The sequence below is a fragment of the Fulmarus glacialis genome, unplaced genomic scaffold (assembly GCF_000690835.1).
Source record: "Fulmarus glacialis isolate BGI_N327 unplaced genomic scaffold, ASM69083v1 scaffold17048, whole genome shotgun sequence".
NCBI lineage: Eukaryota > Metazoa > Chordata > Aves > Procellariiformes > Procellariidae > Fulmarus > Fulmarus glacialis.
In genome coordinates, this window is record NW_009230306.1 from 752 (window position 1) to 16,674 (window position 15,923).

Consider the following 15,923-nt stretch of genomic DNA (forward strand, 5'->3'; position numbering starts at 1 on the left):
AAGAGCCTCCAGCAGATGGTCCTACATTTTGTAGATCTAATTGCCTAAGGTCATCTGCACTATAGATGCTCTTGATTGTGTTCAGGCCTGTTCCAGGGTTCTCAGTCCTCCCTTTCACATATTCAACTTTTGGTATCCCCTGAGGAGATGAAGTGACTTTGGACTGACCATCTCTGGCTCTGAAATCATCCACCTTAACACCCTTACCCTGACACACCACTGGCTGCAGGGAAGCTTGCGTTTCTTTTGGCCTTACCCATGCCTGCTGCAGGTCTGTTAGCTCCCCACAGCCACACTTCATTTCACCGCTCACTGTTGGGCTGCTGGTGCCATTCAGGAGAGGCAGAAGTGAATCTTCAGAAATGACCAGTGATGGTTTATTTTCTAGCTCTGACCTTAGAGTCCTTGAGGCTGCTGAAATGCTCTTGCCAGGATCTGGGTTTGTAGGTGAATTACGGGACAACGGTGTTTTCTTCCCCAGGAGTTTAGGCGACAGCTGTGGAGAAACAGAAATCCTTTTCTGATCAGCCCCACTGACTTTGGTAGGATTAATGCCAGAAGAATCCGAATTTGCCTTTGCTTTGCCTTTGATGGTGGACCCTTTTAGCTTTGGTCCTGCTTTGGCCTTCTGGTTATTTAAAAGGGTGTCCATTATACTTTTTTGTGCCATTCCCTTAGACTCCTGACAGGATTTTTTCTGCGAGGATGGGCTGTGCGGTACTGCAGCTCCTTTACAGTGATTTGTGCCTGAGTTTTGGACTTTTCCATTTGAAGTCCTTCCTGAAGTCACAAAGTTAATTTTCTCATTTTTCCCTGGCAAGTCATGAGTTGTATTAGCCTTTGGATCTTTAGATCTAGTGGGGAAGGGAGACCTGAGTGATATTGCTCTTGATGACAAGGCATTCACATGATTGCTGTCTGTTTTAGACAAGTTGGACAAACTGTTGGTTTCTTTCTTCACTAAGCAGTAACTAACAGCATGATTACAGTCATCAACCACCGTTTCACTTTCAGATTTGGATCTCTGCTCATCGTAACATCCTTCTTTCTCAAGCAAGTTGTTCTCCAAGCCATTGACATTTCTAGCAGAGCAAAAGCTTGTCTTTTTGCAGTGCAGAGACCCTTCGTCTTCAATGGATTCACAGCATTTCATACGTCTGTTATTGTTCCCCAAACCAATCTGTTCTTCTGTACTTAAGGCACCATTGTTACAGAAAGAGTAAACTTCAGGGATACTGACTGAATTCTTTAGGATGTCTTTTTCCGGCAGGAAAACTGAGGAAGAAGAACACAAGGATGCAGCGGACACATCTGAACACTGTGAGGGACATGGAGTGGGACCACCATGATCTTCCAAGCCTAGTTTGTTGATGCTTGTCTCCAGTGACCCACACATTGCACAGCCCTCAGTTTGCAAAACTTTGCCACCGTAAGGGTGCAGCAGGGACAGAGAGGATGAGCTTGTTGCAGATGTAAGATGTTGTTCCTGTGTGGGCTTTTGCAGCTCATCATTCATGCAACAAATCTCAATTTGCTCCTCATCTGACTCCATTACAGTACAGACTGCAGGGGCATTAGCAGCAGCGCACAGCCCAAGCAATACTTCATTAGCACCATCAAAGGTTTCTGTGACAGACTCTGTGTCCGAATGAGAATCCTCCGCAGCCCCATACATAGACTTTGGAAACGGGTCGCTTCTCTTACCTTCCAGAGAGTTTGCTGTAGGCAACTCATCCTCATTTAAACTGCTAAAATTCCTAGAATAGTTATTTAAAGAATTTTTATTCACAGTAAAAAGTTTGCCTGTGTTAATGGAGTCCAAGACAGACAGCCCCAAAACCCCTTGTGCATTAGTTCCACAATTCATAGCTTTTTCCAGCAGCTCCTCTTTGGCTGGTCGTGGCTCAGTTCCGGGACAGCCTTCGTCAGTCCCACAGCAGCACATCGTGGTGTACTCATCTCGGAGGGGGCTTTCCGCTCGCGATGGGGTGTGCGAAGCCCTGCTCTCAGGAACACCCATTTGGCTGAGCAAGTCATCGATATCAGTGACGGGGATGGCAGCGCAGTCCTCGGCGCGGCTGCTTTTCATGGTACCTCTTTGCACATCTTTGCTCGTGGCATCAGGTGGCAGTGTTGTTCTCTCCACCGCACAGCCACCACCAGCATTCTGCAAACCGGCTCCTTCTCGCTTCTCAGCACTCGGTTCTTCTGCAGTTGCGAGGATGCTGTTGACATCGGCCTGATTTTGACTGTCTACCCCTGGAGACAGGATGAGGTTTGTAAATCTGCTGACAGCTGCATCACGATAAAAATAAATTAAAAAAAGAAGCAAAATCCTGTCAGATATGGAAAGTGATACACAAAACACCAGGTTTTACTAAAAAATAGACACCCACGTAGTCAGACTACATGTTTTCCTTTTGTTCTGCACTCCTTCTCTTCTGTAATGATGTTTACAACAACTCAAATTAAACATAACCCTGTGTATTTGAGTAGCACACAAGAGGGAGCAATGTACTTATCCAGGGTGAGTAGTCATGATCTGCTTAATTTTCATCTTTGAAATTTCAGCAGTCAAGCAGCCAACTACCAAAGTGTCAGTGTGCAATAAGTCAGGCTGAGCAGTACCGCTTCTCATTACTTGTTTGATCGAAGATGTCTCCAATAGATTGCAGAGAGTACACAAAGCCCTGGCATAGCAAACAAAGGTGAATAGATAACACAGTGACGAGCTGTGCATAAATAACGACTCTGATCCTCTCGGCACTTCTGCAGGTGTTCAATGTGACATGCATGGGTGATGTTATACACGCATTAAGCATATGGGCTTTACAGGGTTTCCAGCACAGACCTCTCCTTGTTTCTAATACATGTTTAACCCACTCTTGGGCAACACACTGAGCTCCCTGTCACTGCTGCACTCCAACACCCATTTCTCCAGCTCTTCAATTTTCAGCACTTCACCCTAAGCATCTGCTTGCACCTTCCTCCACTGCTTCTGGGACACGCATGCCCATTCAAGCTGCTTTCTAAAGGCCAGTTATTACCAGATGAGGCCCAGAAAGTGCATGGAGAAGGAGGGGTGTATTCACAGAGTCAGCATCCTTTCCTGCTCATTCAAACGTGCCAGCACATCTCTCTAATCCCTGCGGGATTTCCCACACCACTTAACTTAGGTACCCATGCTAAGAAGTGCAGGTTCCTCCTGGAGTCAACAAAGGGCAAGACATCTCAGAAGAGCAATTTGAAGCAGCCAGGTTAGGATCTGAAGTACTGCCCTGCTTCAGCATGCTGAATCACACACTGAAGAGACCCTCTTCTCTGCCAGCGGGGCAGGGCGAGAGGAAGGGGAAAGCAGAAGAGCTGCCTGATAAAGGAGTGCCAATGTGCCCCTACCCCAATGCTATTAGCCTGCAAAAGCCACAGCAATCTAAGGAAACAAGAACAGGACTCTCTGCCAAGCCAGGAATTCCTTAAAGAACAACTGGAACTGAAGCATCTGGAAGCACTTCAAGGCTCCCAGGTATTAATAGGTACACAAAGAAGATCATAAGCTAAAATGAAGCAAAATATTATCTTCTTCCTGAACTTGAAAAGTATGCTTTTCTTTTTCAAACACTCATTTCCACACCACGTAATTTGTACAGTCTGTGGGGATGCATGTATTGCTGTAGCAGCATAAATCAGCCCTGAGCAGAAACTAAGGAGGTATCAAATGTTTCAATTCAAACTAGAAAACTTCTTATAAGAAACATGCAAATAAACATTTTGATAAGATTTTTTTCATTTTCTGTTTCATCCTTCTGCACATTAGAGAATTCTGACACAAGAAAGGGAAAGAAAGAAAAAAGGCTTTTATTATCTTACTGCCTATTCACAAAAACACTATTTAAACTTCAGCTTTTAAGAGAGAAATATACGATTATAAAGGGTTAATATATTTACTGAACAGGCACAGCAGTAAAACGGGTTGTCAGGACAGGGTTGCTGCCGAGTTAGCTCCAGGTCTGCATGAAATTACTCAGACCTCTGCAAATGCTGGCAGGAGGGACATACTGTAAGTGGGAGCTCTGAACACTTCACACAGGAGTAGGTTTGCTCCTCTCATCATGGTGCCAGGAAGGACCCCGAAGCCTGGTTTGGTGGTGAAGTGCTTTGCCTGGCTCACCAATGCAGACACATTGTACCCCCTGTTTTTTCTCTGAATCAATGTGGGAAGCTGGGGCAGCGGAAGATCAGACCCAGCTGATCCACGGGAATTTTCTTCACTGGTACTCAGAATAAATGGTACAAAAGCAAAACTACTCTCTCACCTGATGCTGCTTTCTGGATCTCCAGGGTTACGGATGTGGGAAGACACTGCATAAGCAAGCAGATTTCCTCGTACGTCATCTTACTGACCGGGATACTGTTGATGGTGGTAATCTCATCTCCTACAGCCATCTTGCCCATTGATCCCTGATGCAATGACAGATCCAAGGAAATTATAAATACACCTCAGAAGCCCTGCCACAGGGGCAAAGATTGCAGGGAAGCAATTAATGGCTTATGAGTAACATTCCCTATTTCACATCACCGTAGATCACAGGTACCACTGCTGCCAGTTTGCCAACACGTAAATAAAGAGCAGACTGTGCTTTTGCCAGGAAAGGAATTAATGATCAATCTAAAACAGGAAGGTCAAGAGAGCTGCTGGGTTCTCTGAGAGATCACTATCAGGATGGAAGACACAGCCCTCTTCATTTAAATGAACTGGGATGGATCAGTCTCAGCTTCTTCAGGACTTCAACACTGTCTATAATTTTTGCATTTCATGTATGAATTACATTCCTGGTCACAACCTTCCATTGGACCAATGGGACTCTCCTAAATAACTTAATTGGACAGGGACTGAACTCTTAAGGTAAACGCCTAAGTATGTTTTTAAACACTGCACAATACGTCAGAGAAAAAGGCAGGAACAGAACCCAAATCCCCAGCTCTCACAGCCCAATTCAAACTGCTGTGACATATCCCCTCTTACCCTAGTGGCCACTAACTAGATTAAAAATGCTACATCCAGCTTTGTACACCAGAGTATCCTCCTTCCTCTTTCCACACTTTTGCATCTAGGTCAGTGATTCCACATCCAGCATGAAGCAAGCATCCACACTAGTACGTGCATGTATGAGATGCAGAAGAGCAATGTGTTACTGGTACTTCCGTGGCACTTGGCAAACCTGGCTAGCACCTAGGGCCTGCTGGCACCAAACTTGTGTAACACAGGAAGATGTGCATATAAAATAATAAACATTTTTACCACCAGGATTTACTTATTTTGTCTTTGCCTCTGGTAAAAAGAAAGGAAACAAAAGCATAGCATTCCCTCAAAACTGCGACTGCAAGTGGGGATCAGTCCATCTCGGTAGATCTGCCTCTTGACTGTCTTAGTTTTGAATCAGCCAAGGGTGCACTTCTGAATCAGAAACTCTTCATTGAACAGCAGCTTCAGAACAATATGGGATGAGACGTTTTGCCCAGCAGAAACAAACATCTCCCTTGCACTTACTCACAACAGATCACTTGCTTAATAATAAATAATACTAATACTACTAATAATAATCATCCCTGCAAAGTGAAAGCAAATCACAACAAGGCAACCCAAATTAAAAAATTACCATTTCTGCTGCTCCACCTGGCCGCAGTCCTGTGACAACAACCTTTAAGGGTATGGCCTGGATTTCCAAATCCAGGCCGAATGACTCGTGCTCATTGCGAACCAGAGTGACTATTTCACCCTGGCCCTGCCCGGCCCCGTCAGGTGCTTCACACTTCTTGCTGTGAGGGAGCGCCCTCGCAACAGGCTTGTTGTAAGAGCCATGCTCCTCTGCCCTCTGTCTCTGAAGGCTTCGGCACTCAGTGCTCATCATGCTTTTCACTCTCGTGACTGCTCTGTGCTCAAGTTTTGGCGACCTCTTAGATTCAAGTTGTGCTTCCCGGAGCTCCTTCAAACTCAGGCTGCCAAGACGAACTTCAGGCACACTTGAGTAATCGAATGCTATGATGGGGAAGAAAGGAGAGTCAATTTGCTCCAGCGTGCTGTCTGCAGACTCCACAGAGTTGCTGAAGATGGGAGAAGACATCTCCATGCCACTGTATCTAGATGACTCACTGTCCTGGCTCTCATCACTGATTTCTACAGAAGACGTTGTAATGACAATGCCAGCGTCCTCCTGGCTCTTGGCCCTCTGGCTTCTTTGCAAGTGGGAACTTTCGTCGTCATCACTAACATCACCATCGTAGAAAACAACCCTCCTCTGTCGATGAAAGGGGCTACGGACAGATTTGGGGCTGTCGCTAAGGATGCCGGGTCGGACAGACTCCACGGGCTTGTTGTGAAGGCCAGACGATCTCCCACTAGTTGGAGAAGCCAGACCGTTTGCTTTTGCGACTCCTGCTTCTCTAGCAGCTAGGGAAAAAAAAGTTATACTTTAATTGCATGTACAGATGATTTGTAATACCATGCATCTGCCTCCAGCAGAGTACATGTGGCTCTGTTTGCAGGGGAAGCTTAACTTCTCCCCACAAAGCAAAAAGCAGGTTTTTCATGTCCTCCCTCTAACTACAGTAAACAGCAAGAGCGATGGCAGATAGCTCCACAATTTATGGGTAATTCCTGAAATCAGTTCATGGCACATCTGGTTCTATTTTCAGTTTATTTCTAAATTATGACTATGACCCAAAGAAGAAAGGGATGCAAATTCACATGTGTATTTTACTTTAAACAATAGAATTTCTTTCACATTTTGCTTAAATCTATGCTCAGGACTGCCTGCATCAACTTACAAAGAGTGAAAAATGCTTTCCTGAACAAAGACACAAGCACAGGACAATCAGTTTCAAATTAAAGACTAATAAACCCGAGAACCCTTTCCACATCCTTCTTAGAAAGAACTGCACCTTATTTTGTAAAAAGTTTTTTTGTTTTGCTTTGTTTTGTGGGTTTTTTGAAATGTAAAAATGCTTTTAAGCATTAAATAATGAATTTCCAGAGAAAAATAAGCTGTAGACAAAGACAGTACTTGAGAAGCACAGGAAAGGGAGAACAAATGTAATATCCTTTGAATTTGAAATCAGGTGCATGTCAGTAAGGAAATGTAAGATTCCTTCAGTCAATTACTATGGGGAGAAAGACACATATGCAAAATATCCGATGTCAAATTGAACATTTGATTGGTTTTACACTGCTATATGTGACATTTTTAAATTGTATATTTGAGATAGCTATGAACACTGTCATTTAAATGTAATCAATCAGGTGATCATCAGTCATTTGAAAAAAAACCTGCCGTGCTGTCAATCTAGTTTCGGCCAAACCAATCAAATAAAGTCATTTTCACATAATCAGAGCAGCAATTTGGACAAAATACCGTGGAAACCGGCATTTTATGTGCATTGTTGAAAATCCCTTCCATTTTCCAGAATTTCGTATGATCAGCACTGGCTTGCACTACGCTGCCAGGCATTTCTTACCAGCACGGGAATCATCGTAACTCTCCTGTAAAGCAAACCAGTGCTCAGTGACTCTCCCCGCATTAGCCAAATGACCAGGCACATTTCCGTTGCTTACTCAGGTTGCCAGGAAGAAGAGAGCCATCATCCAACAAGCTGTTTCTGTTCTTCTGACGGAGCTGCTCTTCATCACAGGAGCTGGTTACAGCATCAGAAAACGGGAGCTGGCTTGTACCGTCGTGCGAGAAGTACTGGGAAAGCTCTGCCTCGGAGCTGACAGATCCCTGCTGAAAAGAAGTGAGCCTGGTGACTGGCCGTCATCGATGTTTAAAGCCCCTGTCTGCATGCAAGCACCACAAACTCCACTCCCATTGCCCTTGTCAATAAAGGAAGTTTAAAGCCGATTTTTAAAATAGAGGAATTGTCAGGATATTGAGAGCCAAACTGTCAAACTTGGATGGCTGAAATGCTGCACATCAATACATTTTTAGCCAGTATAATAAATAAAAAAGGATTCCAAATCCCACTACTTTCCAGATGTGGTTCAATGCAGAAACAAGGGATGAAACCATTCACTTGTGTAATTCCCTTTATACACCTTCTGCACTGAGAGAATAGAAGGGTTTGTACTTCTGGACACAGTTTGTACGGATTCTTTGGCTCTCCCAGGAAAGCCAAAGACTTTTCCACTGCAATGGCTATATAGAGAGACCAAGCGCTCAGCCTTCTGCCTAAAGGCTCAGGTCTCTCCTGCTAACTTCGTCTCTGTGTTCCACAGAGCAGGGGTGCCTTCGAGGTGGCAGGAGGTGGGAGACCGCAGCTTTCTCTGCCGTGCTCTGCACATCGCTCCTAAAGGCTACAACCGCACAGACGAACAGGAGCTTGCTGCTGTCATGATTTAAACGTGTGACATAAGAAACAAGCCCTTTTATGGAGCCCATGTGACGGGGAAGGAGCATAGAGGTTTGGTTTTGAACTCCTTGATCAAGTAAGAGCTTCAGTAAAAGCTGAATTTGAAGCAGACGCTGGTTTTATTGCATCTAATTCTTTTACCCGGCTTGCTGGCTCCAGGAAGCGTTTCATAGTCCAGCTGAGGGGAGATGAGGTCTCTCCTTGTTTGGCCTTCACACTAGGAGACGGACTTTTTTGTACAGCTCCTGTTAAACATAGCTTAGTTAGATGCCAAAAATTGAAGTTGTGGTCCATAGATCCAGACAAGCTCCTCATTCACCTTCTGAGCTGGGGGCTGCATTTAATCCCACTTATTATCTGAATTGCTTTGCTAAAGTGAGATTTATTTAAGATTTCACAAGCTCTCCCTCAGATCAGGTGAAACATTATCATAGAGACATGTTGTACCAGCCAGGCCCAGGACAGAGTTATGAACAAGAGATGAGCAGGAGATCCTCCTTCTCACCCGCTGGAGCATGCTCCTGACTGGGTGCAACCTCGAAAGAGAAATTAGCAGCCACTGGCAAGGTCTACTTCAAAGGTCTTGGCTGACACAGATACAAAGAGGATAATTACAAATCTAACATTTCTGTCTAAAAATCACCTTACTTATCACTCTGCCATTGTCAAGAGTTTGCTTTTATCTGTAAGATTTGAGGAAGTGCTAAGTCTGAAGTTCAAAAACATCAGACAAATGCCAGAGCACACATTTTGACATGACCCCAAAGATTAAAATGCAGTTAAAACATATAGTCCAGTATGCAATATCTGGACTTTTTCAAATGGACGCATCAGTACTTTCCCCCCCTTTTTTTTTTTTTTTGCCATCTACATGGATAAATGTACACAGATGGAGTTAATTCCTCCTGTCCTTTCCCTTCCAGGACATCGTCCTTCCCGTTTATCCTGAAGAGAGGATAGAGCAACCACCTCTTGGCAACCCTACTTTCAGATCACGGCAGCCCAGCAAGTAACATGAGCTATAGAGTTGATCCATCCAAACGGGATGTTTTTGCTAAAATTTCTGCAGTGAACAGACTGATTACATCTCCCATATTGTTCTGCTGTTTTGAGGGCCCTCAAAATATTGATATCGGGGAACCCAAGAGCATGTCCTTAAACCTTCCTGCATCTGGAAAAGGATGCATATTAGGAGAGAACATGCTGCTACCTGTGACATGACAGGAGCTGGCGTCCTTGCTCTCTCGGTGGGTAGTACGTGCGATTGATTCATCCATCTCCTGCTCAGAAACCTAAAGTCAAGTGGAAGACAGAGATCAAACTGGGTAGATGAAATGAAGATGAAAGTCTGACCACTTATCACTACAAATACATGATTCATTTCAGATATGGTGCTATTTCTAAAGATGCAGTAAAGAAGACCCAGTTCAGAGCTCCTAAGTCTTCGTCCCCTGATTCAGACTCCCTCCATTCCATGCCACTCTCTTGCAGAAACCAGGAGGCAGAAGCCTGCTGATTTAATGAAGACCACATCCAAGTGCCATATTACGCAAACAAATAAAACAGCATTAAACTTAAAGAAATCAAATGAAGCCATTACAGCACAATTTTAACTCAATTAAGTGCTGTACATTGATTTATCGAGAAAATATTACTTTAAAATAGACAAAGACTGCTTTGTACAAGCATACATCAGCAACAGAAGATATTCGACACTTAACCTACCGGAAGAATACTAGACTTCCCAAGATATTAGAGGTCTATTTAATTTTCATTTCTGCTTGTTTTTAAAAAGAAAACCTAAATCAGTAATTGGTAATTAATGTTTCTCTGGTTTAAGAGTAAATACTGGTTTACCATATTTGCTAATTTTGTCCTGAATTACTGCCATGCACTTAATTCTTATTACTGGAAAACTCCATATAATTTTGTAACAGGAACAACTAGTCTGCAGGAATATATATTTAAAAACAGAATGCAAGTTAATTCTGTCAAAAATTATTTCTATACACATTGCTTTACATGAATTAAAGTTTAGCATAAATAGAGACTAGAAACTTGAATCTTTCTGAACCATGAAGATTTGAAAGATTCCTAAGCAAACTCAGCAGTTTAAACATAGTTTAAATGCCACATTCACTCAGAATAACAAGAAGAAAGAAAATTTTGTGGTATTTCTCTTGGAAGTACATGAAAACACCCAAGTGAACACATTCAGCAACAAAATGTACTGTGGACCTTTTGTGTCATAAAATGAGACATTAAGTATAAAAATGTCTAAAAAAACATGAGCCTTTGTAGAAATAAATCTCTGTTTTCAGCCTGTGGCACGACCTTACAGCAAACCAAAAGCCTCCGGGCTCCTGGGGCACAGGGAGTTCCTACAGGACATGGACCAAGCCCTGAGAGCATGCTCCAGGACCTTTATGCAAACCTGTGGGTACAAGATGTCCCAAGATTAAAACTAGGTGCTGGGCAGACTGCCGTGTTTGTTTAAAGCTAACCAAAAATCCACACTTCTGCAAGCTCTGCCAATTTTGATTTTTAGCATCCTCCACGCCTCAGGCAGATCAAACTGCAGAGAGACAAGCTAATTTCTAACTACAATCTGCAGGCTGGGGTATTATTAAGAGTTAATAAAATAAAACAAAATACCCCACACTTCTGTAGATCCCCCAGTGCTGTCACAAAAAGGGTGACAGTGACATAACAATAAATACGGGTGCCCATATGGACACAAATATGAGGGACTGTGGATTCAATACTGCTTGGGCGGAAGAAATGCTTTAAGGTCTCTCCAGCTCAACTTTTAGCTTTTCTTAGCATTTCTTGGCAAAGGATTTGTTGTCCTTTTAAATATCACTTATGGAAAACTGTAATAGGAGCCACTTGATAGTTTCCCTCTGTTACTGAGTAATAGCAGGCAGTTAGCTTAACTCAGTTCATCTACTCAGCAGATACCTGGTTAGGTCACTCATCAGCTTTCAAGCCACCACCACAGCAAGATGAAGGATGGATGAGAGAGGGCAGGCTCCGCTCCATGGACTCTTTACTTCATGCTACTTACAGACTCCCCAAAAAGTCTGTATGTCTTAATAATGCAATCAAATTGAACCATCGTGCTGGCTCAGCACAGCATACAGACTCTCTAGAAATACTGTTATCTTAGGCTATAAGCCCAATTCTTACCCTGTCCATGCTTACCTTTAACTAACAGAACCATGGCCTCTTTCTTTTTCGCAGCACAAGGCCTCACAGCAATGATAATAAACTCTAGGCAGTAGAACCCTATTTGTCTATTGTTTGTATATTCGATTTAGCAAAAAATACGCAATTAATTATAAAATAAGAAACCTGAGTTCTCCTAGATATGGATTTATTAAGGCCTCCATTTGTAGTTATGAGTTCAAAAGTCAGAGCTCTCTGGACCCACTAATGCAAATATTTTTACAGCTTCATTCCTGTTTAAACAGGAAGGTTTTGTACACTCATGAAATTCTTTGAAATATTGAAATAAAAGAAGTTGTTATTCCCTATACCTTGGTTAAAAGGTTTTTATCTTCTATCACCAATTTTTAAAAATTGCTTGAAAATACTCACTTTGTAAACACAGCCTTATTTCCAAATTGGCCTTGCAGAGATTTCACAGTAGCAGTACATTCCAGATTCTCACGTTTTAATTCCTGAAGGAAAACTTTGATCTTTGGACAGATTTCACTTTTTTAAATCCTGTATTCCTACTACTTTATTATAGTTGATCAGTTCAATCTGTTGATATTTATATCCCTGGTCCTAAATTATATTCTACTGAAAGACAAACTAACTGCAAAATAACTTCAAGGAGGAAGAGGACTTGTGCCATATTTGCGTTGCCACTTGGTCCAAGTACTAAGAAAGATGGGAACACTTCACTCAAGTAGTTCCAGGAAAATTGCATTTGATCAGTGGGTGACTAAGTGAAAAGCAGCAGGGACAGTCCAGCATTGCTACAACTGGAAGGCATCATTACAATCCCGACTTCTTGCACAACATATGCCATAGAGAGAGAAATCCAATATTCTTCATTTGCTGCTTTCCCGACAGCAAGACTCAAATTACAGTGCCAGATGAAAACAACCCAGATAGACTAACACATTCTCTCCTCACCTTTGGGTTAGGATGCCGACTAATGATAAGGCTGACCGGACCTGGACCACATTCGCTCAGGATGGCGTAGGCTTCACTTAACGCTGCGTGACGCAGGCTGACTGAATCTGCCTCCAGGATCTGGTCACCCCGACTACAGAGAGACATAGAGCCAGTTAATCACAACTGCCTTTTACAAAAACATTTGTGCTTTCAACTGATGGCCAAGCTTTTTCAAAGATACAAGTGTCTGGAAAAGATCTGACTTGCAAAGAAGCCAGCCTTGCTCTTGCTCCCAGTGATGTGAATGCTTTAAGTCCTGTTGACTTCAGGAGGGAGGTCCAGAGATCCCTTCTGCACTTACCGTTAGTGCTACAAACCCTATTAAATCAACAGAGAAAATTGGCTGCATTTGGACGAGGGTGAAAGCAAACTTCCATTCCAGTTCTGCATTCAGATACTTGTTGAGCACAGAAGAGGAAAAATTAGATTCAGATGGTGTGTTCCCTCCCATCATATTAAATTACTTAACACAAATACTGATAAGAAATTCATGATTTAGATATGAGTTTATGAAATGACTCCAGGAAAAAATTGAGCGCGGTAAGCCTGTATTTGCTTCAAATTAATGTACAGAACCCCTTTAACAGACAAAAAGAAAAACCAAAAACCTCTGAGAGGAAAGCATGGATTGTTTAGTTTTGTTTTTCCAATATCTTAACTCTTGCACATAGTGCTCAGACATCTGGAACTATTTAAAAGAGAAGATCATCAACTAGGGATATCATTAAAGCATTCTCCATAATTACTAAAGCATTTGCTTTAAATAGACATTCTCAAACAATCTACTACTGCTGATTTACATTGGGCTACTTGTGAAAATGGAAATGAGTTCTTAGTCCACATGCCAAAGGCAAAAAGGCAATTTGCACGTGGCAGCCTTCAGTAACCTGTACTTTTGGTACAGCCTCAGGAAAGCAAAGGGTGACCTACCAGTTGTGTAATCATGCCGCTGCTGTGCCCATCTTTTAGATTTAAACAGCTATTAGAAACTACACAAACGGAGTCACTTACACAGGCGCCTGACAGAGAGGGAGCTCAGATTCGGAGGAGCTGGATTCAAACCTCTCCTGGTATTGCAAAGCCAGTATTCGGTTAATGAAGTTTTCCAAAAATCAAAACCATCCTTTAAGTTTTGGCTTACAGAGCCATAAACCATTGATGGGACAACAGAAGCAATGTCTCAGAGAAGCAAGCTAGAAATCTGGGAAGCATGCCTGGATATAATCAATCACTTAAACCTAATAAACGATACAGCTGTTGCATACAGACGCAAAGAGCACTGCAATCTTTTCCAAAGAGGCTTGTAAGAAAGCAAGTTAGCATTAAATACTGTCTCCTATAGACATTTCGCTATGATAGGAACTTTCAAGGGTTTTGGCAGGGATGCCACCATAAAATTATCTTCTTCCCTTATTCCTAAAAATCACATTGCTCTATCACAGTTTTCCTGGTGAGCAAGGAAACAGAAGACACTCTCCATGCATGCAAAAGCAAGGCATTTGCTCAGCCTCCCTGCACCAGTGCTCAAACCACACGTTCAGTGTAGATTGCGCAGTCCCAGCAGGTCTTCAGCGCAGCCTCCCCTCCCGAGCGATGCTCCCAGCGCCCACCAGCATTTACGCAGGAACACAGGAAGGAACACATTCCTCCAAAGGTTTTTGAAAACGAAGCCTCCAGGAGAGGAACAGCAAATAACTTTCTGTCACTTAATCCAACATAAAGCACAAGGAAACCCTAGGAACAATTGCTTCTCTCTCTTATCGTTCCTTAAAGACATGCAAACTCCCTGACAGAGTAAATGAGATGGGCAGGTCAGCCTGCAGCGATCCCGCCAGACAGACAGTAAGGGCAGAAAAGCGCTGCTTCAGCCATGGGCCCAGTCAGCTGCAAGAACATCTCCCCCAGCTCTTTTTAAGAGTTTCAGGTGACCGAGCTTTTAGCAGAGCTTTGCAAATTTCCTCCCAATCTGGGGTCTCTGGCTGCAGCTCTGATAAAAAGACATAAGGCTGCACTTCTTGCTGCTCCCCTTTCTCAAAGGGTGCTATTAGGCTCAGTTTTCTGCATAGGGAATTAAAAAAAAAAACCCAAACCTTCATGATTATGCTGCTTCCAGCACACAGAATAATGTTTCCTGGGTATTTAATACCACTTAGGAATGTCTTTATTTAAATGTTTTCTTTTTGGTGAACTCTTGAGGATAAGCCCCTCCCTGCTACACGAACCAATTGGTGAAAACAAAGTCTCAATCGATTTTATTGTAAAACCACTCCAGCATGTTTCTGCTTTAACTAACCTTAATCTGCCATCCATTTTAGCCACTGATCCTGGGGCCAGGCTGTGTATGTATATCCCTGGAGAACTGTTTTCCAGCGTGAGACAACAGGCACCAATGCCGAGCCCAACCCCTGGCTCTGTGAAAAACAAAAAGTACAAAGAAAAGTAGCAGACTGTAATCACACAGGACACATGAGTGTTTGTGTTCCCACATCCCATCTGAGACCAAGACTCATGTATTGTTTCAGGGCTGGCCTTAGGTGCAGTCAGTCAGGAAGCCAAGACCAACAGTGGAAATCAGGATTGGAAATATCTGATCCTGACTGTTTTCTGAGATCCATCACTCCCAGCAAATTTTCTGTGTGCCGTGGGAACCGCCTGGAAATGTCGCACAAGCTCTGATCCGGTCCAAGGCACAAAGGAGCAGGGGCAGCAATCCAATAAAGATGTCATTTAAAATTATTGCACAAAACATGAGCACAAAAGATGCTGCCAACTGTACTGCTCTCTTTTGTTAAATATCTGCATGGCATCCCTCAGTGAAGAGGCATGAAGAAAGGTGAGGCATTTTCTCTGGTTCAGTGATTACCTCTGTCCACTTTCACCTTTGCTTTCCTTCAGGTAACAGCATTCCTCAAGTAGGATTTGCTGGACATCTTACCTTCTCTCTCCAAATTTTTAATCCAACCTTTAAAATCAGCATATTTTAAGCCTTTAAAATAGGCGCATTTATCCCATCACTTACAGCATATGCTCTAAGTTTACATTGTGCAATTATTGATAATGACAGCAACCCTTAAGCAGGAGTTCAAACAGCTCATCTGGGCAATTTTGAGCACTTCGTGTGGTTTTGCCTTCCCCAGAGCTGCCCTTTACAAGAAGGGCATGGCCATTTGGGCTGCCGAGAGGCTGAATCACGTTTTGCCTGGTATCTCACAGCCTCAGGACACTGACTGCTACCCCGAAGAGTCTCCTGACTCTGGTGCAGCAAAGTGTGGAAGGGAGAGGTTTTTGCATTAGAGGATGTTTTTCTCCCCCATCCTGTGGTTTAAGATCAG

General features: G+C 43.1%; 1 protein-coding gene across 1 annotated transcript in view; it reads right to left on the reverse strand.

The window, feature by feature from the left end:
* Positions 1–15,923, reverse strand: part of PDZD2 (PDZ domain containing 2) — a gene marked incomplete at its 3' end in the record, with an annotated part of 53,937 nt that overhangs the window by 744 nt on the left and 37,270 nt on the right. The window contains exons 11-18 of the mRNA XM_009584180.1: positions 14,885–15,002; positions 12,550–12,682; positions 9,614–9,695; positions 8,545–8,648; positions 7,610–7,775; positions 5,658–6,448; positions 4,314–4,458; positions 1–2,295 (exon numbers count right to left, since the gene is read on the reverse strand). The exon at positions 1–2,295 is cut by the window's left edge and continues 744 nt beyond it. Coding sequence (XP_009582475.1) covers positions 1–2,295; positions 4,314–4,458; positions 5,658–6,448; positions 7,610–7,775; positions 8,545–8,648; positions 9,614–9,695; positions 12,550–12,682; positions 14,885–15,002 — 3,834 coding nt within the window. The remainder of the gene's footprint in view (positions 2,296–4,313; positions 4,459–5,657; positions 6,449–7,609; positions 7,776–8,544; positions 8,649–9,613; positions 9,696–12,549; positions 12,683–14,884; positions 15,003–15,923) is intronic.